Source organism: Brassica rapa, chromosome A02, assembly GCF_000309985.2.
Source record: "Brassica rapa cultivar Chiifu-401-42 chromosome A02, CAAS_Brap_v3.01, whole genome shotgun sequence".
NCBI lineage: Eukaryota > Viridiplantae > Streptophyta > Magnoliopsida > Brassicales > Brassicaceae > Brassica > Brassica rapa.
Genome location: NC_024796.2, coordinates 7,808,722 through 7,836,250, shown reverse-complemented (window position 1 = coordinate 7,836,250; position 27,529 = coordinate 7,808,722). Strand labels below are relative to the sequence as shown.

Sequence of the window (27,529 nt, the reverse complement as noted above, 5' to 3'; positions counted from 1 at the left end):
TAAATATATGTGTGTGTATATATATAAAAATATCTAAATGTGCCGAAACAAAACAATAAAATTACTTAAGTTAATGAATTAAACTCATAAAATTAGAAAACAGCCTCTAAATTTTAAAGCGTTGGTTTTTTATTTGTGAATTCTGAATTAATTTCAAAATAAACTTACACGAGGATTGTGGAAACACTATGGTATAGTGGTCAGGGTTTAAAGGTCTGCATCTAGGTATAGGGTTCGAATCACAGTTCATCGATTTTTATGGTTTTAGTTTAAACACTATTTCAGAGATGGATATGTTGAAATTCTCATGGTTTTGGTATAAACACTTTTGGATTAATCTTTTAAAGGGAAACATTTTGTATTTCTGTTTTTGTATTGTAATTATATATATACTAACTTTGGGTCTAATTGTTTTGTTTTTTGATAAAATAAGTATGTGGAAATGTAAATATAAATGTTTAATTATCACTGTTTATACATATATAAGTATGGAGAAAAGGAATTAATATTAGACATGAAAACGTAAATACAAACGCAAGAAGCAGGTGTTACGTTGTCTTATGTTATACTATCATTCACATTTGCTCCTTGTCATTTCCAATTTGTCATGAGTCTCAAATGTAACACTGGCCAAATTTTCGTTGTGTTTAATTTTAACTATATGTATAAATTTTTTAAATGTTATTTACACGCCTCCATAATGCATTTTTTTCTCATATGTATTTACCTAAATTTGCATATATTGACATAATTATTCTGGTACCCGTTCGGGTATCCGTTCAGGTTAATAAATTAAAATCATAAGTATGTTGTCAAAAAGAAGAAGTATAAATATATGTGTGTATATATAAAAATATCTAAATGTGCCGAAATAAAATAATAAAATTAGTTAAAGTAATGAATTAAACTCATAAAATTAGATAACATAAATACTTCGGTTCGGATTGAGTTCGGTTTCGGATATATAAATAGTTAAATTTTGAATCCATTCAAATATTTAATCAATTTTGATTCGAGTTTAATACTACTTTTCGGATCAGATTTGATTTGGTTTGGTTTTTCGGATTCGGATTTTTTGTCCTGCCCTAGTCGAAGGAAAAGAAGTCTGTGCTAAATAAACAGTTTGACGTATTGAATACTGACCCTGCACTTGTTTAGAGTCATAAAATCACCACCATTTCTATTTAGTTTTGTTTGATTCTCTTGTACACATTTGTTATTTGTCAGTATCTTTACAATTTGAACTAGTTTTTGTAACATAACAATTTGAACTAGTTTCATGGATTTAATACGCCATATTTCACGGGTTCTTATTTGAGAATCTTTTTCATTATTTTCTATAATTCTATTTTAAATTCTGAAATACTCAATTTTCAATTAAATCATTCGTCGTCTATATTATAGAATTGTTTTCGTGATTTTTTATAATAACAAAAATGATTTCAAGTTTAATTCTGGAATGTAAACTAATTTTTGGAGCTAGTATACATATACAGATATACATCCTGTTGATTTCACAGCAAACAAAATAAAATAATCCGGCTTGCAAGATTGGAACCATTTAATTTGAACCACTAGTATATGGGACTATCTTCATTTGGTCATGAAATATACTGATATAGATTTAGATATATTTTGGAGTCTCCTCTTTTTCCTTCTCTTTGTTAGATTTAACTGATTTGAATTACAATTATGATAAGAAAAGGAGCTCAATCATGCATATATATGATGACATCCACATATGATCTATAAGACAATAAAAGACAAAATTTTCACAAAAAGTAAGAATATTCAAAACACAATTTGACCAGAAAGTAAAACATGGGTAGGCACATATAAGATACACATAGGATTACATATATGAAAAGAAACTATAATACCCAAGAAAATCTGAAAATATTTTCTTGATTCTGCTAGCTGCCCTATATATGTGCCCACTCATGTAAAAAAAGAAAGTTCTTGACTCACATCAGATGACACATTCACATGGAATCATCACATCAATCTCTTTAATTCAAGAGAGAGAAACAACAAAAGACACAACACAAGTTGCTCTCTCTTTGCCACTCCATGTGTAACGTGTAATGCAATTTGCTTAATATTCTCCATCTCTACTCCTACCTGCTCCTTTTCCATGGATTCTTAAGTCTCATTTCTCTGTTTAAATTAACAAAAAAAACATAATTAACAAAGAATAAAATTCCAAAATTAGAAGAAAAAAAACTATACAAAAAAATGAACCTGGTTCCTACAACGTACCGAAAGATTTCTTGCAATGAAGAACGGCTTCGTAAATGGAGCTCTCTGAGTCACAAGACCTTCTCCAATAATAATCATCTGCAACACTTATTCTTGGCGACGAAGTCATTTCATCAGAATGAACTCTGCTTCTAGACAACGTCGTTACACGGATCCTAGAGTCGATACCGATACCTCCGGATGATCCAGCGGGTCTACATCTCCTTAATCTTTTACACAGTGGCGTCAATAACAACAAAACCCATTTCGAAACTCTTCTCAACTTTCTACAAGAAGAAGGAGACTTGCTCATAATGTCACGTGTCTCCATCTTCTTCTCCGTTTTCTTGTCCAACGGCTCATATTCTTCTTCCGTAGCTGCTGACGTGGCTTTTGGTAGATAAGGCATGACGTAGCCGTCGCGGAAAAGCTCGTCGGCGTGAACTAAAGAGTGATCTTCGTTGGAGAAAGAGACGAAGTTATCGAACTTGAAGCTACTTTCATGGGATTTGTTGATGAAGAATCTTCTCGAAGGAGGCAATCTTGGATCCATCTCTATGAAGGAAGAAGACGAATCTTCGTAGGTTTGATGATAATCATCAATGGAATCTTCTAAAGAAGGACGGTTAACTACCCAACTGTAAGAGAAACTATCTATGGGAACTACTGGCATTGATGAAGCTTCTTGATTTACTTCCATGGTTATTTTTGTTTGTTTGGTGGGGATGTATATATATTCTTGACTGTGTTCAGATGCTTTTGTCTGAGACAAAAATGTTTGAATGGAGAACATATGTTTCAGTGTATATATATAGGAAGGGACATACACACATTGAAGCTAAGATATATAATTTTTTTTTATAACGGTAATATATTATATTTTTGTGGTTGGTTTGGTAAGAAACAATAGATATTAATAGTCTGAAAGGGAAAAGAAAAGAAAACATTAGAGTTTGTGAGCCCATCTAACCTCTTATTATGTGCTGTTGCCTTCACTCTTTTCCTCTTTTTAATATTTATCTTGGTTTATTCTTTTTTGCATAGACAAGGTTCTTTTAATTATTTATTCCATGTGACATCATTTTTATCTTTTAAGGAGTCTCAATATCAAAACACTACGCATAGTTTTTCTTTTGAAGAATATCAAATATATCATTAAAAACGATGTATGCTGACGCATATTTCATGGGGTTTATTAATTAGAAAGACAAAAAAGCAAAATAATTGGTATGAAAGACATATAAGTTAGCTGTATTAGAGCACTCCCGTTAGTGAACTTTTCTCAAAATCTATTTTTAATTATTATAATCTTTTTTTTCGTTTGACATTTTTGAAAAAAAAATATTAATAAATCAATCAATCGCGGACCGTCACGTATCACTGGGACCCGCAAACAGTGTTGATATAGGTTCATTCTAGCGAGCTCAAGTGATACAGATTCATAAAAAGTAGATTATTATATTAATTTTTTTTCTTAGAAACTGTGTGAACCTCTCTTTACATCCTCCAACGGGGATGCTCGTACATTTTAAGATGAAAATTTTTAATTTTCGAAAAAAAAAGAAAAAGAAGGAAATTTCCAGAGTGTTACGAGTGAAGAGGACCACGAGTTGAAAATAAAAGAAAAGAACGTAAATAAAGAATACTAAATTTAAAAGTCATATTCATAAATAAGAAAAAGGTTAAAAATTAAAAATATACAAATAGGAGATGAGCGGAGAAAGAGAGAGGGGGAGACAGAGGTCCCGGGAAGTGTCGGGGTGCGGGACGTATGTTGTCGAAAGTTTAGGGGACAAAAGCCGAAAATAGAAAGTGACGTGGAGACTCATCCAAGTCTTATCTATAGGCCATTTTGCATGGTCTTTTTATGGGTTACGTTTGAGATACTCAGAAAACAAGGTTTTAATTTTGTGTATTTTGGTCGACAAATTTTTTTTCTTTGAGTAGTGCATTTAATGATATGAATCTCTCAAATCTCGAAGAGAATGTTTTTTGGTCGTAATAATTGATGATAACACGAGGTCTTTTTTTTTTGTAACACACGATAACACAAGGTATAATTTATAACACTGAGACATAAGTATCTCCTAGACATTAGAGAGAGAGAGAGATTAATTACATGTTCTCTTTTATTGTCAACATCTATTGAGAAAATTGGTAAAATAGGAGTATTAAACTTAAGTTTGTCTTTTTCAAAAAAAAAAAACTTAAGTTTGTCACAGGGTGTCACTAAGCAACATATATATATGAACCTTTTTAGTAAAGGTTCATATGTTAAAAAAATTCAAAAAACTACGTTTTAGAAAACACCCATGTTTTAGAAATTATTTCAAAAGATCTACGTTTTAAAACTTACTATTTGACAAAATCTTTTTGTTTCGAAAAGATCCATGTTTTAACAAAATGATTTTAAAAGATATATTTATATATTTTAATGCATTGTTCAATAGCAATATGTAAATTTATAAAAATATAAATTTGTTATTGAAATTTTGTTGTTTAAAAATTGTTTCAAAACGTGGATGAAAAAAAAGGTGGCGGTAAGCCCTCCTCCGGAATTTCGATAAATAAAAAAAAAAGAAATTTGCCAAAATAGAATGAAAAATACACTCTATGTCTCTATAGTATAAAACCCACTTTAGTTTGTCCATATAGTATAAATTTCTTATAATTCCAAAATTAACTTTGATTAATCAAATAAAATAAAATTTAAAAATAACTCTAATATTAAAAACATATTAGGAATAAAATAAATTAAAAATTTAAAAAAAATTTTGATATAAAAAAATTAAATAGAAGAAAAGTTTGTGAAAATCTCCAGAAAACTATGGAGAAACATGGTTTGATGAAAAACAAAGCTTAATTTCTATTTTTATGATTTTTGACAAGTAAATCGATAAAGCACGTTTTAGGAAACTAATAAGATTTCCAAACATTTTTAGAATATTTTGTAACTGAATTTTTTGAAATATGGTTATTCTTATCCATAGAATACAACTTCTACACTGTGTAGAGAGCGAATAAATAATATGTAAGTAGATTCTACCATATGTAAATTTTTGAGGTGTGTCTAGATTTTGTATTCGCAAAACTTTAGAATTCTCATAAAAGTTAGCTACATTCGGAATAAACATAGCTACCTTTAGGATGCGTAGACATCATATTCCTTATATTTATAATTCTATTTAAAAGTAAATTACTGGTTCTAGCCAAATTAGAATAACTTGTTTAATCTGGAATTCAATTTTCATCATGCCATTTTTCGTAAAAAGATGAAATATTCGTTTCGTAGTAATTAATTTTTTTAAAATTAACAAGTTTTAGAACCCAAAAAATATATCAGAATCTGTATATGGGTATTTCATCAATTGTTTACGTTTTGTATAATTTTTTTATTCATAAAATTATTTATTTCATTAAGTTTAATAAATGGAAAGGGTAACTAAAGCAAAAATGAGACAAAAAAGTTTTGTACTAAAAGGACAAAGATGTTGTTTTTCATTCTGTTTTGGCAATTTTCCCATAAAAATTCATAGATGTCATCAAGCCATATATATAAACCTTTTTTAATACTCATTTCGTTTCGAAAAGATTCATGTTTTAGAAGAAAAAAAATTAAAAATACATTTTACATCTTCAATGCATTATTTAATGGTAAATTGTAATCTTCAAGAAATATAATTTGTGTTCACTGAAATTTTATTGGCTAAAAGTTGTGAAATAGTTATTACAAAAGCATTAATAAGCAATATTTAAGATGTTTTGTAATATGTGTGAAAATGTTAAAACATAAATCTTTTTGAATCGATTAGTACTAAACTAATTATGTTTTTTTAATAAGTAAAGAGATTATAACTAAATGTATTATTTCAATAGAATATCTAATTACAACTATTTTGAAATATGTCATTCTTATAAGATGACAGTTAGTTAATATAGTTAGTTATAATCTCTTTAGTTATAAATAGTTTGACAACTAAATGTATAGAATATCTAATTACAAATAGATATTCTATTGAAATAATACAGTTAGTTATAATCTCTTTACTTATTAAAAAACATAATTAATTTAGTACTAATCGATTCAAAAATATTTAAGTTTTAAAATTTTCACACATATTACGAAACATCTTAAATATTTACTATTAATGTTTTTTGTAATTAACTATTTCACAACTTTTAACCAATAAAATTTCAGTGAACACAATTATATTTCTTGAAGATTACAATTTACCATTAAATAATGCATTTAAGATGTAAAAAAGTTTTTTTAAATTTTGTTTTCTAGAACATGGATCTTTTCGAAACTAAATGAGTATTAAAAAAGTTTATATATATAGCTTGATGATATCCATGAATTTTTATGGGAAATTGCCAGAATAGAATGAAAAAACAGCATCTTTGTCCTTTTACTATAAAACTTTTTTTGTCTCATTTTTGCTTCAGTTACACTTTCCATTTATTAAACTTAGTGAAATAAATAATTTTATGAATAAAAAAATTTATACAAAACATAAACAATTGATGAAATACCCATATACAGAATCTGATATATTTTTTTGTTTCTAAAACTTGTCAATTTAAAAGTTTAATTACTACAAAAAGAAGATTTCATCTTTTACGAAAAATGGCATGATGAAAATTCAATTCCAGATTAAACAAGTTATTCTAATTTGGCTAGAACCAGTAATTTAATTTTAAATAGAATTCTAAATATAAGGAATATGATGTCTACGCATCCTAAAGGTAGCTACGTTTATTCCGAATGTAGCTTACTTTTATGAGAATTCTAAAGTATTACGAATACGAAATCTAGACACAACTCAAGAGTTTAAATATGGTAGAATCTACTTGCATATTATTTATTCGCTCTCTACACCGTGTAGAAGTTGTATTCTACGGATAAGAATAACCATATTTCAAAAAATTCAGTTACAAAATATTCTAAAAATGTTTGAAAATCTTATTAGTTTCCTAAAACGTGCTTTATCGATTTACTTGTCAGAAAATCATAAAAATAGAAATTAAGCTTTATTTTTCATCAAACCATGATTTCTCCATATTTTTCTGGTGATTTTCCGAACTTTTCTTCTATTTAATTTTTTTATATCGAAAATTATTTTTATTTTTATTTATTTTTATTCCTAATATATTTTTAATATTAGAATTATTTTTAAATTGTATTTTATTTGATTAATCAAAGTTAATTTTGGGATTATAAGAAATTTATACTATATGGACAAACTAAAGTTGGTTTTATACTATAGAGACATAGAGTGTATTTTTTTTCATTCTATTTTAGCAAATTTCTTTTTTTTCTTTATCGAAATGCCGGAGGACGGCTTACCGCCACCTCTTTTTTCATCCACGTTTCGAAACAATTTTTAAACAACAAAATGCCAATAACAAATTTATATTTTTATAAATTTACATATTGCTATTGAACAATGCTTTAATATATATAAGTATATCTTTTAAAATTATTTTGTTAAAACAAGGATCTTTTCGAAACAAAAAGATTTTGTGAAATACTCCCTCAATTCCTAAAAGATCCATATTCTAGAGAAAATTTTTGTTTTAAAAAGATACATATTTTATATTTTCAATGTATTTTTTGTCAACTAATAATAAAAAATTGTAAAATTCAATGACATTAATTGAATTTCTTAAAATCTTAATGGTTTAAAAATATAAAATTATAAAAAACTATGCATTTATAGCTAAGTTTTAATATGTTTTATTAAAAATTGAAAAAATTCTAAAACATAGATCTTTTAGGAACGGAGGGAGTAAGTTTTAAAACGTAAATCTTTTGAAATAATTTCTAAAACATGGGTGTTTTCTAAAACATGACTGCACTGGATTGACTGTTAAAATCTAAATTAACATTTGTCTCACAAACAACTAACGTCTGCCAAGTAAAACAAACTGAATAAGATAACAGTAAACTGTAGGTTCTAGAGTACACAAGGACGTGCAAGGAAACATAACCGAAACCGGTTTTACAGATAAACGAAACAAAAACACTGACCAACTGAGATACTGAGACTCCTTACACCTTGCGGACTTGGATGTTATGAGTCGATTGAGACCGCCAGATTGGTTGTGACCCGCTCTGTACAATCGCTATTTCCTCTCCCTTCTTCACCATTCCTTGTTTCTGTTCATCCAAAAGTTACCAACTCAAAACTCTTAATCCCCATAACCACAAAATATCTACTATATTTCCAAATATAGAATAGAAAGCAACATATAGTGTTCTTTCTAAGAGATCCTTTTGAGCTTACCAGTAGTGTAGCCAAAGCTTTAGTGAAAGTGTCCTCTGCATCATCTGAGAACTCCATATATATGGGGCACACACCTTGATACAAGGCTAATCTTTGCTGTATTTTTTTCCTGCAGAAGAAAAGCCTCTATCGTTAGTTCTTAACATCTAACCAGTTGTCAGTCATTTGTTCTGGAAAGAATAATAAAACATGGATTACTCACTCATTCGTGAAGGCGTAGATTGTGCCGGAAGGGCGATAGTGACTTAAAAGTATGGCCATGAAACCAGTTCTGGTGAAGACAACAGTTGAAGTTCCAAGCGTGTTTGACATCATGGTTGCATGGTATGCAAACATCTCACTCATATGGTTCTGTAAACATCGTTCTTGTCAGTATGGATAAGATAGAAAGAAGGAAATCAAGCTGCAGCTTTACCTTGAAGGCTTGACCAAGATTAGGTGGCATTTCAGTACTAGTAGTAATGGTTGCTTCTGTTCGCAGTGCAACTGTATGCATCACTCCAGCAGCTTTCAATGGAAACCTGTTACCAAAGTAAAGCTCAGTCAATACTTTCTATATCCAAACAAACATGAGCTAAATCAGTCACTTACTTTCCGTGAGCAGTTTCTCCTGAAAGCATGACTGCATCAGCACCTTCTCTAACAGCTATAGCAATATCAGAAACCTCCGCTCGGGTTGGAGTCGGATGAACTATCATACTCTCAAGCATGTTAGTTGCAACAATAACAGCTTTTCCCATGCTACGGCATAGGTTAATGATCCTCTCCTGCATATCAATAGCAAAGCTGTTGAATTTGAGGAGCTCGTTTTCTTGGTTTATCTTAAATGAGAAGCAAGCGCTAACCTGAAGAATGGGTACTTCCTCAATAGGAAGCTCAGCACCAAGATCACCTCTTGCAACCATTGCCTGTGGAAGAAGCACACACATCTCATTAAGCAGCACAATCCTCTATATAAATAGTTTCACATAACAATCTCCAACATGTTGTTGTAAAAGGAAAGAACGTTGATGGGAAAAAAAAATTACCCCATCTGATGCGGTGATAATGGAATGCAAGTTAGGTATGGAGTCTGCGCTTTCAATTTTTACTATCACGTGAATATCAGCACCACAACCTTGGAGGTAATTCTTCAGTTCATGCACCACTTGTGCATCTTTGACAAAAGAAACCGCATAGAAGTCAACTTTGTTCTCCACTCCGAACTTAATATCCTCCCAATCCTTCTCTGAAATAAAAGAATTACAAAATAGATATATCAGAGCAAGATCATTCAGAATTAAATAAAGAGGGTGAAACAGAAGGTCGAACCAGTGATTGAAGGTAATGTTGCACTTTTCCCTCGGACATTCAAGTGTCTCCTTGACTTAAGCTCTCCACCATCAACAACCTCACATATGACAGTCTCTTTAGTCTTAGACTTCACCATAAACGACATCATACCACCTGAAACATAGAACAATCATTCCCACTATATTGGAGAACAACAAAAAATCCTTTTACACCAAGTAATGAGAGATCAACACATACCATCAACAAGGAGCATGTCTCCGGCCTCCACATCGTTGACAAAATCATCATAGTTAACACTTACACAGCTTGGGGTGCTGACTCCTCTCTCAATTGTAAAAGTAAACTCTTGACCAGGGTCTAACATAATCGGCTGGGGTAAATCTCCACTCCTAACTTCTGGACCCTAAAGAACAATGAAGAAAATATACTTTAAAAATAAAAAAAGAGAATAAAACTTTGAATTAAATGGGAAACAAAAAAAAAACAAAACCTTGGTATCAAGCATGATGGCAATGGTGTTGTCCTTAGATTGCGCATTGTACTCTTTGACCAAATCAATAACCTTCTTATGAGAAGCATGATCCCCATGAGACATGTTCATCCTTGCAACATTCATCCCAGCTTCAGCCAGTTTCCATATCATCTCTCGTGTGTTGGTAGAAGGACCAACGGTGCACACAATCTTAGTCTTCCTCCTCACTGTCGGTTTCGACCACATCCCTACCGATGTGTCACTAAACTTCTGCATTTCCAAAAACCTCTCCAATTGCTCCTCTCTCTAATTAACCACACAGTAAAAAAAAAAACAATTCACTTCAGTAAAAACATGGAAATGCTTTCTTATCTAAAGCTTTTACACATACGTTTGGAACATCCTCGGGAGACACTGGAATGACTTCGGTCTCCACACGAGCGGATCTCACAGTGGTATCAACCTTTCTTCCTCCTCTTACGGACACTCTTCCGCTCTTCTTGGATTCGTTGCCAAGAACCTTCACTGCGAAACTCGCCGGCTTCAGAAGCTTGTCGGATCTCGTGGAAACAGATCCACCGTTGGGACTCAACATCGAGCCTTGAATCGACCTTGTAGCAACGACCTGAGCCATTTTGGTTTCCGCGGAGAAGAAGTTGCGAAAGAATGAGAGTGGGAGGGAGAGAGAGAGAGGTTGAAACGCTAAAAGAGTAGTGAAGAGTTTGATATATCGGCGGAGTTTACGAAGAAATGCTTAGTTTGTATCGAAAGAGAGAGTGACAAATCATATAAAAGTAGCCCTGCCGGTTTTTTAATCTAAAACCGAATCGGTATGGACTCTGAACCGATCGGTATATTTGCAAAATTTAATTCGGTTTAATATCTTCTTTTTTTCAGAATCATGTTCAAACTGGAATTAAACTGTTATACAAATTTAACCAAAATTTAAATGAAAACAGAAAATTTATATTCAATACAGTAATATGAGGGTTCAACTTTCTGTAACTAAAGACTAATATATATATGCAATAAAAGAACGCACAACAAATTGGTAACTCAATTTGCAATCTTTAACCGCTTTGTCTGAGGAAGAAAACTTTTGCTTTTCAAATTTCACTAGACTAAAGAAAAATCTATAGCTTATCAGTACAAATTTTATACAAGAGCGAAAATACAAAACCATTCTGATACATAAAAACCTAGACAATTACATTTGTTATATACAGTATAAGGTATCTAAAACTGACTTCAATGCTTGCCACATTGTCTTGTCTTATATGGGCAATGTCATAACTTTCGGCTCATATTCGAACTTTTTTTCTTTCCTCCTCAAAACATGTCTCCGGTCCAAAAGACAACCAAAGATTTACATTCTCGTTCTTTATATTCTTGTCAAAATCTTTGTTATCAACCCAACTTCCTTATTTTCCTCGAAACCTGAATATCAGTGTCTTCCTTCAGTGATAGTCATATATGGTGTTACCCTTTTCACCATCTTCGTATGAGATTCTCCTATAATAATCTTTTCTCATGTGTTTTGTCCTAACTCTTTAGCTTCATCCTATACATTTGAAATTCTCAGCTCCTATTGTGAGTATCCTACCGTTTAGGAATCTTCATTTCTAGACCTTGAAGATTAATATGTCCCATTTCACACCTTCTCCAATTGCTACTCTTGTGAGTGTCTTCCTAATGTGTTACTAATGTTCAGCTATAATTGCACATTCTTTCAACTATTTCCACTGCACAGACACATCCTAAGAGAAATACCTTAGCTGAAGATGCTCATGTCGATTTTCCTTACCTTAACACTTTTCACTTGGTGTTATTTTTTCCTGTTAAATGATCCAGTCGACATAAATTTTCTCGCTATCATGTAATCTTTTAGGTAAGAACTTTGAGGCTCGCTCGCCCCTGCACAAACTTCTACTTAGGTTAACTCTTTTTAGTGAGTCCGCTGGAATTACTAAAGTATGTATCTTACATAGAGATACTTTTGCATCGTCAATAACATATAATCTATTAATTTAGGGTCATATTTTTAATCTACTATACAAAGGTTGTCATTTAAATCTGGATTCTTTTATAACTTTAGCTTTTTCTATAGATGCTTGCCCACCCTTAATAAATACTTAATCTTAACCGAAAAAGTTTAATGTAAACAGACATTGACATAAACCAAAATTCAGTTATGATATACAAATAATGAATCTATTCATATCACTTACTTTTAAACACACATTTCATCTAATCTACACATTCCTCGGCAAGAGTTTTCCATCTGACTTTTCTTGTGAACAAGCTGGACCTAACCTAAGTCTCCAATGCTTCTCTTCAGTTGAATACATGTATTGTCACACACCATATAATCAATACTTCTCTCCAGTTGATAATCGGCACCTGTCAAACGCCATAATCAAATTTCATATCCTACAATCATACTAACCCTTAAAAAATTTATTCATACGTTTAGTTTAATAAAAATTGTCATTTTTATTTGATATATTTCAAATTCCAAAATACTGTATATATGATAAATTTTAGACTAAAATCTCCAAGTTTGAATATTATCTTAACCAATTTCAAAATAATATCCAAATCTAGAAACTAAATAGATCTTTTGAATCATTATATGTCTAAAAATATTTATTTAAATTGTTTCCAAGGAAGATATCGTAACCATATATTGCTCTACAACAAAAAAGGGATATGCCATAGGAGATTTTACATACCTCAATATCGCTTGCTCAAAAACAAGAGCTGGGCTAAATATCCGAATCCAAAAATCCAAACCGAATCCAATCCGATAAAGTATTACCAAACTGGACTCGAAATTGGTTAAATAACCGAACGGATCCAAAATTTTGGTATATAGAGAACCGGAACGGGATCCGAACAAAGGTATTATGGATTCCTGAGTGTGTCCGAAATAGATTTATATATCTAAATATTTTAATTATTTTTAGATTTAATATATAAATATCTAAAATAGAAAAGATATTTTAAAATTGACCAAAATACTTGAAATATATACAAATGGTAAAATTAAATGTCTAAAATTGCTAAACAATACTCAAAACACCAAAATAATTGAAATATCTATTGATTCTCTATCCAAATATTCAAGCTAAACCGATTTATTTGTTAAGTTTAGATATTTTGACATACATTATTAAAATTTATATGTAATATATTACTTTGTTTTAGATTTTAAGAAATTTAAAGTATATAATAAATTTTAAAAATTTTAAAATAATTTAAACGGGTTATCCAAACTCGAACCGAACCCGCAAAGATATGAACTGAACCCAACCCAAATTTTATAAATACCGAAATAGGGCTAAAATCTGTAACCCCGAAAACCCAAAATCCTAGTAGATCCCAAACGAACCCGAATGAGTATCCGAACACCCACTCCTATCAAAAACTATATATCAATAACAAACAATATTATAGTTTTTATGTATTTCTAATAAATTTAAGACCATAAATATTTTATACGATCCGTGCCATGTGCGGATCATTTTGTTTTCTAATAAATTTAAGACCATAAATATTTAAGACCATAAATATAAATTAATAATAACAACATAAAAGTAAAACTTAACCGCACATGGCACAGATCGTATAAAATATTTATGGTCTTAAATTTATTAGAAATACATAAAAACTATAATATTGTTTGTTATTGATATATAGTTTTTGATAGGAGTGGGTGTTCGGATACTCATTCGGGTTCGTTTGGGATCTACTAGGATTTTGGGTTTTCGGGGTTACAGATTTTAGCCCTATTTCGGTATTTATAAAATTTGGGTTGGGTTCAGTTCATATCTTTGCGGGTTCGGTTCGAGTTTGGATAACCCGTTTAAATTATTTTAAAATTTTTAAAATTTATTATATACTTTAAATTTCTTAAAATCTAAAACAAAGTAATATATTACATATAAATTTTAATAATGTATGTCAAAATATCTAAACTTAACAAATAAATCGGTTTAGCTTGAATATTTGGATATAGAATCAATAGATATTTCAATTATTTTGGTGTTTTGAGTATTGTTTAACTATTTTAGACATTCAGTTTTACCATTTGTATATATTTCAAGTATTTTGGACAATTTCAAAATATCTTTTCTATTTTAGATATTTATATATTAAATCTAAAAATAATTAAAATATTTAGATATATAAATCTATTTCGGACACACTCAGGAATCCATAATACCTTTGTTCGGATCCCGTTCCGGTTCTCTATATACCAAAATTTTGGATCCGTTCGGTTATTTAACCAATTTCGAGTCCAGTTTGGTAATACTTTATCGGATTGGATTCGGTTTGGATTTTTGGATTCGGATATTTAGCCCAGCTCTTGTTTTTGAGCAAGCGATATTGAGGTATGTAAAATCTCCTATGGCATATCCCTTTTTTGTTGTAGAGCAATATATGGTTACGATATCTTCCTTGGAAACAATTTAAATAAATATTTTTAGACATATAATGATTCAAAAGATCTATTTAGTTTCTAGATTTGGATATTATTTTGAAATTGGTTAAGATAATATTCAAACTTGGAGATTTTAGTCTAAAATTTATCATATATACAGTATTTTGGAATTTGAAATATATCAAATAAAAATGACAATTTTTATTAAACTAAACGTATGAATAAATTTTTTAAGGGTTAGTATGATTGTAGGATATGAAATTTGATTATGGCGTTTGACAGGTGCCGATTATCAACTGGAGAGAAGTATTGATTATATGGTGTGTGACAATACATGTATTCAACTGAAGAGAAGCATTGGAGACTTAGGTTAGGTCCAGCTTGTTCACAAGAAAAGTCAGATGGAAAACTCTTGCCGAGGAATGTGTAGATTAGATGAAATGTGTGTTTAAAAGTAAGTGATATGAATAGATTCATTATTTGTATATCATAACTGAATTTTGGTTTATGTCAATGTCTGTTTACATTAAACTTTTTCGGTTAAGATTAAGTATTTATTAAGGGTGGGCAAGCATCTATAGAAAAAGCTAAAGTTATAAAAGAATCCAGATTTAAATGACAACCTTTGTATAGTAGATTAAAAATATGACCCTAAATTAATAGATTATATGTTATTGACGATGCAAAAGTATCTCTATGTAAGATACATACTTTAGTAATTCCAGCGGACTCACTAAAAAGAGTTAACCTAAGTAGAAGTTTGTGCAGGGGCGAGCGAGCCTCAAAGTTCTTACCTAAAAGATTACATGATAGCGAGAAAATTTATGTCGACTGGATCATTTAACAGGAAAAAATAACACCAAGTGAAAAGTGTTAAGGTAAGGAAAATCGACATGAGCATCTTCAGCTAAGGTATTTCTCTTAGGATGTGTCTGTGCAGTGGAAATAGTTGAAAGAATGTGCAATTATAGCTGAACATTAGTAACACATTAGGAAGACACTCACAAGAGTAGCAATTGGAGAAGGTGTGAAATGGGACATATTAATCTTCAAGGTCTAGAAATGAAGATTCCTAAACGGTAGGATACTCACAATAGGAGCTGAGAATTTCAAATGTATAGGATGAAGCTAAAGAGTTAGGACAAAACACATGAGAAAAGATTATTATAGGAGAATCTCATACGAAGATGGTGAAAAGGGTAACACCATATATGACTATCACTGAAGGAAGACACTGATATTCAGGTTTCGAGGAAAATAAGGAAGTTGGGTTGATAACAAAGATTTTGACAAGAATATAAAGAACGAGAATGTAAATCTTTGGTTGTCTTTTGGACCGGAGACATGTTTTGAGGAGGAAAGAAAAAAAGTTCGAATATGAGCCGAAAGTTATGACATTGCCCATATAAGACAAGACAATGTGGCAAGCATTGAAGTCAGTTTTAGATACCTTATACTGTATATAACAAATGTAATTGTCTAGGTTTTTATGTATCAGAATGGTTTTGTATTTTCGCTCTTGTATAAAATTTGTACTGATAAGCTATAGATTTTTCTTTAGTCTAGTGAAATTTGAAAAGCAAAAGTTTTCTTCCTCAGACAAAGCGGTTAAAGATTGCAAATTGAGTTACCAATTTGTTGTGCGTTCTTTTATTGCATATATATATTAGTCTTTAGTTACAGAAAGTTGAACCCTCATATTACTGTATTGAATATAAATTTTCTGTTTTCATTTAAATTTTGGTTAAATTTGTATAACAGTTTAATTCCAGTTTGAACATGATTCTGAAAAAAAGAAGATATTAAACCGAATTAAATTTTGCAAATATACCGATCGGTTCAGAGTCCATACCGATTCGGTTTTAGATTAAAAAACCGGCAGGGCTACTTTTATATGATTTGTCACTCTCTCTTTCGATACAAACTAAGCATTTCTTCGTAAACTCCGCCGATATATCAAACTCTTCACTACTCTTTTAGCGTTTCAACCTCTCTCTCTCTCCCTCCCACTCTCATTCTTTCGCAACTTCTTCTCCGCGGAAACCAAAATGGCTCAGGTCGTTGCTACAAGGTCGATTCAAGGCTCGATGTTGAGTCCCAACGGTGGATCTGTTTCCACGAGATCCGACAAGCTTCTGAAGCCGGCGAGTTTCGCAGTGAAGGTTCTTGGCAACGAATCCAAGAAGAGCGGAAGAGTGTCCGTAAGAGGAGGAAGAAAGGTTGATACCACTGTGAGATCCGCTCGTGTGGAGACCGAAGTCATTCCAGTGTCTCCCGAGGATGTTCCAAACGTATGTGTAAAAGCTTTAGATAAGAAAGCATTTCCATGTTTTTACTGAAGTGAATTGTTTTTTTTTTTACTGTGTGGTTAATTAGAGAGAGGAGCAATTGGAGAGGTTTTTGGAAATGCAGAAGTTTAGTGACACATCGGTAGGGATGTGGTCGAAACCGACAGTGAGGAGGAAGACTAAGATTGTGTGCACCGTTGGTCCTTCTACCAACACACGAGAGATGATATGGAAACTGGCTGAAGCTGGGATGAATGTTGCAAGGATGAACATGTCTCATGGGGATCATGCTTCTCATAAGAAGGTTATTGATTTGGTCAAAGAGTACAATGCGCAATCTAAGGACAACACCATTGCCATCATGCTTGATACCAAGGTTTTGTTTTTTTTTTGTTTCCCATTTAATTCAAAGTTTTATTCTCTTTTTTTATTTTTAAAGTATATTTTCTTCATTGTTCTTTAGGGTCCAGAAGTTAGGAGTGGAGATTTACCCCAGCCGATTATGTTAGACCCTGGTCAAGAGTTTACTTTTACAATTGAGAGAGGAGTCAGCACCCCAAGCTGTGTAAGTGTTAACTATGATGATTTTGTCAACGATGTGGAGGCCGGAGACATGCTCCTTGTTGATGGTATGTGTTGATCTCTCATTACTTGGTGTAAAAGGATTTTTTGTTGTTCTCCAATATAGTGGGAATGATTGTTCTATGTTTCAGGTGGTATGATGTCGTTTATGGTGAAGTCTAAGACTAAAGAGACTGTCATATGTGAGGTTGTTGATGGTGGAGAGCTTAAGTCAAGGAGACACTTGAATGTCCGAGGGAAAAGTGCAACATTACCTTCAATCACTGGTTCGACCTTCTGTTTCACCCTCTTTATTTAATTCTGAATGATCTTGCTCTGATATATCTATTTTGTAATTCTTTTCTTTTTATTTCAGAGAAGGATTGGGAGGATATTAAGTTCGGAGTGGAGAACAAAGTTGACTTCTATGCGGTTTCTTTTGTCAAAGATGCACAAGTAGTGCATGAACTGAAGAATTACCTTCAAGGTTGTGGTGCCGATATTCACGTGATAGTAAAAATTGAAAGCGCAGACTCCATACCCAACTTGCATTCCATTATCACCGCATCAGATGGGGTAATCTTTTTTTCCCATCAACGTTCTTTCCTTTTACAACAACATGTTGGAGATTGTTATGTGAAACTATTTATATAGAGGATTGTGCTGCTTAATGAGATGTGTATACTTCTTCCACAGGCAATGGTTGCAAGAGGTGATCTTGGTGCTGAGCTTCCTATTGAGGAAGTACCCATTCTTCAGGTTAGCGCTTGCTTCTCATTTAAGATAAACCAAGAAAACGAGCTCCTCAAATTCAACAGCTTTGCTATTGATATGCAGGAGAGGATCATTAACCTATGCCGTAGCATGGGAAAAGCTGTTATTGTTGCAACTAACATGCTTGAGAGTATGATAGTTCATCCGACTCCAACCCGAGCGGAGGTTTCTGACATTGCTATAGCTGTTAGAGAAGGTGCTGATGCAGTAATGCTTTCAGGAGAAACTGCTCACGGAAAGTAAGTGACTGATTTAGCTCATGTTTGTTTGGATATAGAAAGTATTGACTGAAGTTTAATTTGGTATCAGGTTCCCACTGAAAGCTGCTGGAGTGATGCATACAGTCGCACTTCGAACAGAAGCAACCATTACTACTAGTACTGAAATGCCACCTAATCTTGGTCAAGCCTTCAAGGTAAAGCTGCAGCTTGACTTCCTTCTTTCTATCTTATCCATACTGACAAGAACGATGTTTACAGAACCATATGAGTGAGATGTTTGCATACCATGCAACCATGATGTCAAACACGCTTGGAACTTCAACTGTTGTCTTCACCAGAACTGGTTTCATGGCCATACTCTTAAGTCACTATCGCCCTTCTGGCACCATCTATGCCTTCACAAATGAGTGAGTAATAAATGTTTATCCTTCCAGAACAACTGGTAGATGTTAAGAACTAACGGTAGAGGCTTTTCTTCTGCAGGAAAAAAATACAGCAAAGATTAGCCTTGTATCAAGGTGTGTGCCCCATATATATGGAGTTCTCAGATGATGCAGAGGACACTTTCACTAAAGCTTTGGCTACACTACTGGTAAGCTCAAAAGGATCTCTTAGAAAGAACACTATATGTAGTTTTATTTTTTTGGAAATATACATATAGTGGATATTTTGTGGTAATGGGGAATAAGAGTTTGAGTGGGGTAACTCTTGGATGAACAGAAACAAGGAATGGTGAAGAAGGGAGAAGAAATAGCGATTGTACAGAGTGGGTCACAACCAATCTGGCGGTCTCAATCGACTCATAACATCCAAGTCCGCAAGGTGTAAGGAGTCTCAGTATCTCACCTGGTCAATGTTTTTCTTTCATTTATCTGTAAAACCGGTTTCGGTTAACTTTCCTTGCACGTCCTTTTGTACTCTAAAAACCTACTGTTTACTGTATCTTATTCAGTTTGTTTACTTGGCAGAAGTTATTGTTAGCTCATTAGTTGTTTGTGAGACAAATGTTAATTTAGATTTTGAGTAATAAATGTGAGAATTCTCTAATACACACCTGTGTTGTTCCACTTGGGTAAAATGTTACTGTAAAAACTAAAAACGGAAGTTGCAACTAAGTAACTGTTCTTAGTATAGAGATCTGCTATGGAGAATTCTGTATGATGAATATGCAAACTTATGCCCTTGGCCATTTAAATCAATTAATCCGAACACAAATTATGCAAACTTCTGCTGGCAAGATTTTGTAATATAAAATACAATGAGATTCCATTTACATTTAGGGTTTGGAGTACTTGCTCCCTGTTTGCAACATAAATTCTAACAAAATACAGCTCTGCTCATTCTAATTGTAAGTGGGACTTAAGTGTAGTCCTTATTTCAGTGTTTAAGATAATACAAAAAGAGTTTGCCTAAGAATCATCATCCTGAAACAAAGCCTTTGGTACGGAACTACGAGGCAGAGTCCCACACTCGTATTCATCAGTTCGTGTTCGTTTGTTATCTGCTGTCACTGGTGTCTCACATACTCTGTCATATTCCACTGATCTATGTTCGTTCTTCCTTTTGGCTAATCTCTTTTGCTGATCCGCTTTGTCTTTAGAGTTCTTCGTTTGTTTCGGTGCCCAAACTCTACAAAGATCAGGCATCCAACTTGTGAAACTCGAGAATCTTCTTGCCCTTTCCCTCATTTCTTGTGCTTCAACTACTTTCCTAGCTTCTCTGCACTCCCTGCTCTCTTTCTTCAGAAGGTTCTTCTTACTCGAACCGGGAACATCTTTATTTCTTTGACTGCGATGATGACTCTTGCCATTCCTATGGATGTTTTCTCTCCCTGATTGGCTACTGTCTTCGTTGTTTATGAAACTATCTGCAAGATCCTCATCACTGAACATAAGCAGATCCATCTCTGTATAAATTATGCTGACAGCTTCTCCAAGAATATGATGATACCTGTAAAGGGGCAAAGCCAATGGTATTAGAATAAATACACAAATAACCAAAACTACTATACTTTCTCAGAATGGAACTATACATACCTGGCTTTTATAATTTTATCCACATACTTGTCAAGACTCCAATTACTAAAGAATCCACCGTCTAACTTGCACTGTATGGCCTCAAGAAGCATGCAAATCTGTTTTGCAAACTTCTGAGTTACAGACTCCTCATTTCCGAGACCTATCTCTGATCTTAGAATCTCCATTCGAAAAAGAATCTGCAGCTCGTATCTTATAGCTAATTAAAGAAAACAGAACAATAATGCCAACAGCTTAGATAAATGAAAGAAAGCATCTAAATGGCACAAAAGGATACTCTCTAATGATGTTACTGGGTGAAGCTTCTTCAGACTTCTGCTCACTGTCCGTGGATGATGAATGTTTCTTTTTAAACTTGGCAACTAAATCTTTCGGTTCTTTCAGTAACATCTTGGTTAGCTCCTCAGTGACCGACAAGAGGGTTCCACTCTCACAGCTATAATCCTTCTCAAGTCTTTGAGAGGAATGGAGGAGACAGGACTTGACAAGCCGTTCTGCCAGAGCTGCCAAATCTATATCCTCAGACTCGATCCCTTTCTTTATTTTACTAGGAAGACTAGCAAAGAAAACTTCTGATGACTCTGATGCTATAACAGATGTATCATTCTCCTGCCTTACGGATAGACGATTTCCACTCAGAGCTATCTCCTCCTCAGATCCAGGTAAAGAGATAGCCTTTTCTGTCTCTTCAGATGAGTTGTGCTTTCTCACAACTGGATCTGCTTCCACATCTTTCTGTGCATCGCAGCTACTAGCAACGGATAAGCTGCAACCTCTCGGTTTCCTAATCTGTTTTATCCAGCATTTCAGAAACTTATATTTCTTCGAGTTGCTAAACTTGGAAAAGTACACATCCTCCAGATCTATTTGACCATAACCTTTCACTGATCTGCAGAATTCCTCCCAGCTAATGTCATGAAGTGAGTTTAGAATCTTTCTGCTTAGTTTTCTTCTGTTTTCGCCACAACTGACCATCTTACTGCTATCTTCATGATCCACAGTTTGAGGAGAGACTTCATTGTCAAAAACATAGATTAAAGCCGAGGAGAAAGTAAATGGCTTGAGGATTCCTGTCCGAGAACTACCATTGCTACTCGTTAGAGATACCAAAGCTGAGTAGCCTTCCCTATAGAGATAACTTAATAAAATCTGCCAAACAGGAGATGATCTTTTCACTACTTTCTCACCCGTCTCCTTCTCTAGTATCTGAAAGACCCGACCAGCCCAAAATCCACTCTCCTCCTCCAGGTTTTGGTCAGAATCCTGGGAGACTTCATGAACGACAAAAGTACCAGAAGTATACCTCTCGAGTTCGATAAGATCATCACACATCCTCAAGGCTTTAATACTGAGTTTGGTGATTCTATTACAGAACTCTTCAGTTAGAGATTCCTCAGATGCAGTACCCAGGTTGACGAACTCACCACACCTCTTCCCACTCGAAATTTCAGAAGAAGAAAACTCTAGCTCGCCGCACTTGCACTCCATAGGTTTACCATCAATATCAGCGATCTCAAGACTAACCTGAGCAGTAAACTTGCGGCTAGTAGATAGCTTCGGCGAAACACCAATGGTTGGATATATCAATCCAAAGGGAACTATTGAAGAACCATAAACAACTGAATCCGTAGAACAATGCCCCCAACCCAACTCTCTAACTCCACTATCGAAAAACCCAGACTTTAATCCCAATTCACTTCTTTCACCGAATCTAACATCAATCCAGCTCAAGTGGATATCTCTACCACCAAACAAGTCATTGACACAGTCAAAAACCTCAGTCAACTTCGACTTGAACAAACCCAACTCTCTCAAGCACTCATCACCACTCTTAACGTCGAGAAACTCAGAAACCCAATTCAAATCCCTAGAAATTGGGGAAAACATCAATACCAAATTCGATCTGACTACGTCGACTCCACCATCCGTGAACCCAGGAATCAAACCTATCTCCGGATCTCGAACCACCGGCTCCCAAGCGTAATCGTAAACGATCTGTCGCAGAGACGCCGCAACGTTGACCCCGCGAGCCGCCGAATTGGAAGTCGATCGGAGCTCGCATCGCTTGACGGCGTCGATGGCGCGTCTGAGGGAGGCGAGTGTAGGGCCAGGGAGGTCAAACGAAAGCTTGGAAGATGGAATCGAGAGCGCAGAGAGCTTCGAGGAAGATAAGAGAGAGGATAGAGAGGAAATGAAGAACTTGAAAGAGAAGAGAGAAGCGGAGAGTGGAGGGAACGAGAGAAGCTTCTCGGCGGCGGAGATCACGACGGCTAGGTATTGCTCCGATGTGGGTGTGAGAAGAAGGGGGTTGAGATCTATGAGGAGCACGATACGCTGCGTTTTGGCGTATAATAAATCTCCAGCCATTGAAAATGAGAGAGAGAGGTATTGATTTTAGATTTGAGGGTTTAAAGAAAGAGAGGGGCGGGGGGGGAGCGACTGTCTTGCCGGGAAAATATTTTGCCACGTCATCAGATTGGAGATTAATTGGGCCGTGGTTATCTCAAGATTATAGGCCCATTTACAATTGAAAAGAAAGGCATACCTTCTAAAAACTCAATCAGGTAATTAGGCATACATGAGTGAGTGTATCCAATTATAACCTGGTTTAGTAGTAATGTGGAACTCGATGTTCTTGCACCTGTCGTGTGTGCCATTTCCCTTTTTAAGTGTGTGTAGAGCCCGGTCCTTCCTTGGCATAGTGAAATGAAACATTCGACTATGATTCCTAAAATTATTAATGGTTAATATTTATATGTTTTTAGGTCCCCAAATGATTAAGAAATAAATATATTTAGTAATTGTCTCAAGCTTATAAATTTCAGGAGCGGCCAAGTTGGGACTAACTCTATAGATTGCTTTGAAACACAAGTACTTGAACAAGCGGGCCGGAAAGTCTAGAGAGCGACATGGAAAAAGATTTAGTTATTATAATTAAGCATGAGCAAGGAAGATACCATGTAAAATATTATATCGAACAAAGATTGAAACATCAAACAAAGTGCGTTCAGATATATTTACACAAAAGGGATTTGGAAGACTCAAAACATCGAAAAATATGTCTTAATCGGTCTTTCTTGTCAGTTTATGCAAGGGCAAAAAAAACACACATAATTCTAAATTAAAGCTGTTAATTTTAAATGGTTTGAATTTCACCATAAGATTTTCTGGTCATATAACCTTTCGATATTCAAAAAGAAAAATCTGCTAACTATAAAAAAAATAAAATAACACATAAGGAAAAAAGACAACTTTAGTTTGTTATCTTACATGTACATATATAAACTATGAGTTTTATTACAATACTGATATAAAAGAGTGGGAAAAGGATAAATAATTTTTTTATAGAACTCACAAGCATAATATTAAGTCCCATTAGTCTAACTTTGTTATTTCTTTTTATTCCCGGGACAGTTACTTCCTTTTTCTCGTTCTATCATCATATTCTTCATTACATTAGCCATGCAAATACAACAAGAAAATTATGGCAACAAAGCCTTTGTACTCTATTTAATTTTAACCAAATTCTTCAGTGCCATTACAGCATGCATCAACATCTGCTTAACTTCCATAAAACATTACGACCTTACTTATATAGATTCTCAATACCTACTTATTACAACCTACTTGTCCTGATGTCCCTGAAACAAAAATTTACTCACCATAAGAAAATTAGAAACCGGCTGCTATTTTACATGCGGTTTTCCTAAGAAGAAATATTTAAGGTTAATCATCTTAAGGCTGAGACACATTCACAGATGTTAAAACAAATATCAAAAACAATATAAAATAGTGGGGGTCAAAAGAAACTTTCAATATTCTCTTTGATAACGTAAATATGACCATACTATAGTTATATTGGTCAACTCAACTTCATGAAAGAAAGTGTAACTCAAAATACATTAACCTAAACATGAGTTTCATTTTGAAAGAAATTCTAAAACTGATACAGTACATTCTCTTTAATTTATATGATAAAATTTTGTATCCTCACCCTATATATTCTTAGTATCTGTGCATATCAAAATCCATCCTAGCTTTTAAGCATAAACGAAAAAAGGACAAGGAAAAAAAAAGATTAACCAATAAGATGGGAAGCAAAGCTGTTGTCTCAGTCTACTTAATTATTTCAGTGTGTGCTGCCATCTTTGTCACTCGTGGAGTAGCTCAAATGCAAAATCCGCAGGCGATTCCACGAGTTTTTCCACCTGGCTTAGTACCTATTGATCTCGTCAAATGTTGGTCATCTCTCTTTACCGTCCAAGGATGTGTCCTGGCAATCTCCAACTCATTTTTTCTGGAAATTTTGAAAACGTTGAAGTGGCATGCTGCAAGGTCTTTTCAACTTTAGATGCAAACTGTTGGCCTCATATGTTTCCTTTGAATCCTTTCTTCCCTCCTCTTCTCAAGGACAATTGTGCGCATATCATCCCTAACTCCCCTGCACACAATTGAAAGGAACAATGATTGTTCGTCTACAGTTTTAGACTAATATATTAGCTTCAATGTCTAAGTTTTTCATGTGTGAACTCAATTATAAGGAGAGCCCTATATTTACCTTTTCCTCAATAAAGTGAAATTTTAGCAATATCTACAATTCTTGTCAATGTGTCTTGGTCACATTATAGTTATATAATTACAAATACATCAACGAAAATGGGTTTGTTATCTATCCTCAGTTGGCTAACCATGTAAAATAATATATCAGAAATTAAAACTCACAAAACACGACTCGAACAAAGATTGAAACATCAAACAAAGTGCTTTCAGATAAATTGGCGCAAAAGGGATTTAGAAGACTCAAAACGTTAAAAAATATGTCTTAATTGTCCTTTCTCGTCAATTTATGCAAGGGCAAGAAAAGATAACACATAACTCTAAATTAAAACTGTTAATTTTAAATGGTTTAAATTTCACCCTAAGATTTTCTGGTCATAAAACCTTTAGATATTCAAAAAGAAAATCTGCTAACTATAAAAACGATAAAATAACACATAAGAGAAAAAGACAACTTTACTTTGCTATCTTACATGTACATATATAAACTATGAGTTTTATTACAATACTGATATTAAATAGTGGAAAAAGGATAAATAATTTTTTTTTTATAGAACTCACAAGCATAATATTAAGTTCCCATTCGTCTAGCTTTGTTATTTCTTTTTATTCCGGGGACAGTTACTTCCTTTTTCTCGTCCTATCATCATATTCTTCATTACATTATCCATGCAAATACAACAAGAAAATTATGACAACAACGCCTTCGTACTCTATTTAATTTTAACCAAATTCTTCAGTGCCATTACAGCATGCATCAACATCTGCTTAACTTCCATAAAACATTACGACCTTGCTTATATAGATTCTCAATACCTACTTATTACAACCTACTTGTCCTGATGTCCCTCAAACAAAAATTTACTCACCATAAGAAAATTAGAAACCAGCTGCTATTTTACATGCGGTTTTCCTGAGATGATATAGTTAAGATTAATCATCTTAAGGCTGAGACACATTCACAGATGTTAAAACAAATATAAAAAAGAATAGAAAATAGTGGGGGTCAAAAGAAATTTCAATCTTCTGTTTGATAACGTAAATATGAACATACTGTAGTTATATTGGTCAACTCAACTTCATGAAAGAAAGTGTAACTCTAAATACATTAACCTAAAATGAGTTTCATTTTGAAAGAAATTCTAAAACTGATACCGTACATTCTCTTTAATTTATATGATAAAATCTTGTATCCAACCCCTATATATTCTTAGTATCTGTTCATATCAAAATCCATCCCAGCTTTTAAGCATAAACAAAATAAAAAGGACAAGGAAAAAAAAAGATTAACCAATAAGATGGGAAGCAAAGCTGTTGTCTCAGTCTACTTAATTATTTCACTGTGTGCTGCCATCTTTGTCACTCGTGGAGTAGCTCAAATGCAAAATCCGCAGGCGATTCTAGGACTTTTTCCACCTGGCTTAGTACCTATTGATCTCGTCAAATGTTGGTCGTCTCTCTTTACCGTCCAAGGATGTGTCCTGGCAATCTCCAACTCATTTTTTTCTGGAAATTTTGAAAACGTTGAAGCGGCATGCTGCAAGGTGTTTTCAACTTTAGATGCAAACTGTTGGCCTCATATGTTTCCTTTGAATCCTTTCTTCCCTCCTCTCCTCAAGGACAATTGTGCGCGTATCATCCCTAACTCCCCTGCACACAACTGAAAGGAACAATGATTGTTCGTCTACAGTTTTAGACTAGTATATTAGCTTCAATGTCTAAGTTTTTCATGTGTGAACTCAATTATTAGGAGAGCCCTATATTTACCTTTTCCTCAATAAAGTGAAATTTTAGCAATATCTACAACTCTTGTCAATGTGTCTTGGTCACATTATAGCTATATAATTGCAAATACATCAACGAAAATGGGTTTGTTATCTATCCTCTGTTGGCTAACCATGTAAAATAACATATCGGAAATTTAAACTCACAAAACACGACTCGAACAAAGATTGAAACATCAAACAAAGTGCTTTCAGATAAATTGGCGCAAAAGGGATTTAGAAGACTCAAAATGTCGAAAAATATGTCCTAATCGTCCTTTCTCGTCAGTTTATGCAAGGTTAAGAAAAGATAACACATAACTCTAAATTAAAGCTGTTAATTTTAAATGGTTTGAATTTCACGCTAAGATTTTCTGGTCATAGAACCTTTAGATATTCAAAAAGAAAAATCTGCTAACTATAAAAACGATAAAATAACACATAAGAGAAAAAGACAACTTTAGTTTGCTATCTTACATGTACATATATAAACTATGAGTTTTATTACAATACTAATATTAAAGAGTGGAAAAAGGATAAATAATTTTTTTATAGAACTCACAAGCATAATATTAAGTTCCCATTCGTCTAGCTT

General features: G+C 33.4%; 5 protein-coding genes, 2 long non-coding RNA genes and 1 pseudogene across 7 annotated transcripts; 4 read left to right on the top strand and 4 right to left on the bottom strand.

Annotated features, from left to right (window-relative positions):
- Positions 1-1,696: 1,696 nt before the first annotated feature.
- Positions 1,697-5,758, bottom strand: LOC103852068 (probable membrane-associated kinase regulator 6). The gene is made up of 3 exons (XM_018656273.2): positions 3,209-5,758; positions 2,260-3,001; positions 1,697-2,157 (listed from the first exon to the last, which is right to left on the bottom strand). Exons 2-3 carry the CDS (start codon positions 2,936-2,938, stop codon positions 2,150-2,152), a joined length of 687 nt encoding a protein of 228 aa, XP_018511789.2. The 5' UTR covers positions 2,939-3,001; positions 3,209-5,758; the 3' UTR covers positions 1,697-2,149.
- A 2,343-nt stretch (positions 5,759-8,101) lies between these two features.
- LOC103852067 (plastidial pyruvate kinase 2) lies at positions 8,102-11,066 on the bottom strand. Its single transcript, XM_009128958.3, has 11 exons — positions 10,682-11,066; positions 10,309-10,596; positions 10,056-10,221; positions 9,837-9,971; positions 9,554-9,753; positions 9,371-9,433; positions 9,117-9,292; positions 8,941-9,046; positions 8,728-8,876; positions 8,526-8,634; positions 8,102-8,398 (listed from the first exon to the last, which is right to left on the bottom strand). Exons 1-11 carry the CDS (start codon positions 10,922-10,924, stop codon positions 8,291-8,293), a joined length of 1,743 nt encoding a protein of 580 aa, XP_009127206.1. The 5' UTR covers positions 10,925-11,066; the 3' UTR covers positions 8,102-8,290.
- Positions 11,067-11,292: 226 nt separating this feature from the next.
- On the top strand, positions 11,293-13,777 carry LOC117131921. The gene is made up of 2 exons (XR_004455368.1): positions 11,293-13,475; positions 13,516-13,777. It is a non-coding gene; the product is annotated as an uncharacterized LOC117131921 (long non-coding RNA).
- A 269-nt stretch (positions 13,778-14,046) lies between these two features.
- On the bottom strand, positions 14,047-16,414 carry LOC117131832. The gene is made up of 2 exons (XR_004455226.1): positions 14,232-16,414; positions 14,047-14,191 (listed from the first exon to the last, which is right to left on the bottom strand). It is a non-coding gene; the product is annotated as an uncharacterized LOC117131832 (long non-coding RNA).
- Positions 16,415-16,640: 226 nt separating this feature from the next.
- LOC103849110 (plastidial pyruvate kinase 2) lies at positions 16,641-19,627 on the top strand. Its single transcript, XM_009125923.2, has 11 exons — positions 16,641-17,025; positions 17,111-17,398; positions 17,486-17,651; positions 17,736-17,870; positions 17,960-18,159; positions 18,280-18,342; positions 18,421-18,596; positions 18,667-18,772; positions 18,837-18,985; positions 19,062-19,170; positions 19,299-19,627. The coding sequence occupies exons 1-11, from the start codon at positions 16,783-16,785 to the stop codon at positions 19,404-19,406; spliced, it is 1,743 nt and encodes a 580-aa protein (XP_009124171.1). The 5' UTR covers positions 16,641-16,782; the 3' UTR covers positions 19,407-19,627.
- A 179-nt stretch (positions 19,628-19,806) lies between these two features.
- Positions 19,807-23,204, bottom strand: LOC103849111. Its single transcript, XM_009125924.3, has 3 exons — positions 20,892-23,204; positions 20,615-20,806; positions 19,807-20,528 (listed from the first exon to the last, which is right to left on the bottom strand). The coding sequence occupies exons 1-3, from the start codon at positions 22,979-22,981 to the stop codon at positions 19,988-19,990; spliced, it is 2,823 nt and encodes a 940-aa protein (XP_009124172.1). The 5' UTR covers positions 22,982-23,204; the 3' UTR covers positions 19,807-19,987.
- A 508-nt stretch (positions 23,205-23,712) lies between these two features.
- Positions 23,713-25,572, top strand: LOC117131831 (annotated as a pseudogene).
- Positions 25,573-25,808: 236 nt separating this feature from the next.
- On the top strand, positions 25,809-26,970 carry LOC103849113. Its single transcript, XM_033284627.1, has one exon. It carries the CDS (start codon positions 26,470-26,472, stop codon positions 26,833-26,835), a length of 366 nt encoding a protein of 121 aa, XP_033140518.1. The 5' UTR covers positions 25,809-26,469; the 3' UTR covers positions 26,836-26,970.
- The last annotated feature ends 559 nt before the right edge of the window (positions 26,971-27,529 follow it).

Excerpts from the sequence above, each read along its gene's own strand:
- LOC103849111 (XM_009125924.3), bottom strand. The coding sequence starts at position 22,981 with ATGGCTGGAGATTTATTATACGCCAAAACGCAGCGTATCGTGCTCCTC. Across the intron at positions 20,807-20,891 it reads CCCAGTAACATCATTAGAGA|ATACGAGCTGCAGATTCTTT; the intron begins GTATCCTTTTGT and ends ATTAGCTATAAG. Across the intron at positions 20,529-20,614 it reads GATAAAATTATAAAAGCCAG|GTATCATCATATTCTTGGAG; the intron begins GTATGTATAGTT and ends GCCCCTTTACAG.
- LOC103849113 (XM_033284627.1), top strand. The coding sequence starts at position 26,470 with ATGGGAAGCAAAGCTGTTGTCTCAGTCTACTTAATTATTTCACTGTGT.
- LOC103849110 (XM_009125923.2), top strand. The coding sequence starts at position 16,783 with ATGGCTCAGGTCGTTGCTACAAGGTCGATTCAAGGCTCGATGTTGAGT. Across the intron at positions 18,773-18,836 it reads ATCTTGGTCAAGCCTTCAAG|AACCATATGAGTGAGATGTT; the intron begins GTAAAGCTGCAG and ends CGATGTTTACAG. Across the intron at positions 18,986-19,061 it reads ATCTATGCCTTCACAAATGA|GAAAAAAATACAGCAAAGAT; the intron begins GTGAGTAATAAA and ends TTTCTTCTGCAG.
- LOC103852068 (XM_018656273.2), bottom strand. The coding sequence starts at position 2,938 with ATGGAAGTAAATCAAGAAGCTTCATCAATGCCAGTAGTTCCCATAGAT.
- LOC103852067 (XM_009128958.3), bottom strand. The coding sequence starts at position 10,924 with ATGGCTCAGGTCGTTGCTACAAGGTCGATTCAAGGCTCGATGTTGAGT. Across the intron at positions 9,972-10,055 it reads AGACATGCTCCTTGTTGATG|GTGGTATGATGTCGTTTATG; the intron begins GTATGTGTTGAT and ends TCTATGTTTCAG. Across the intron at positions 9,754-9,836 it reads AACATTACCTTCAATCACTG|AGAAGGATTGGGAGGATATT; the intron begins GTTCGACCTTCT and ends CTTTTATTTCAG.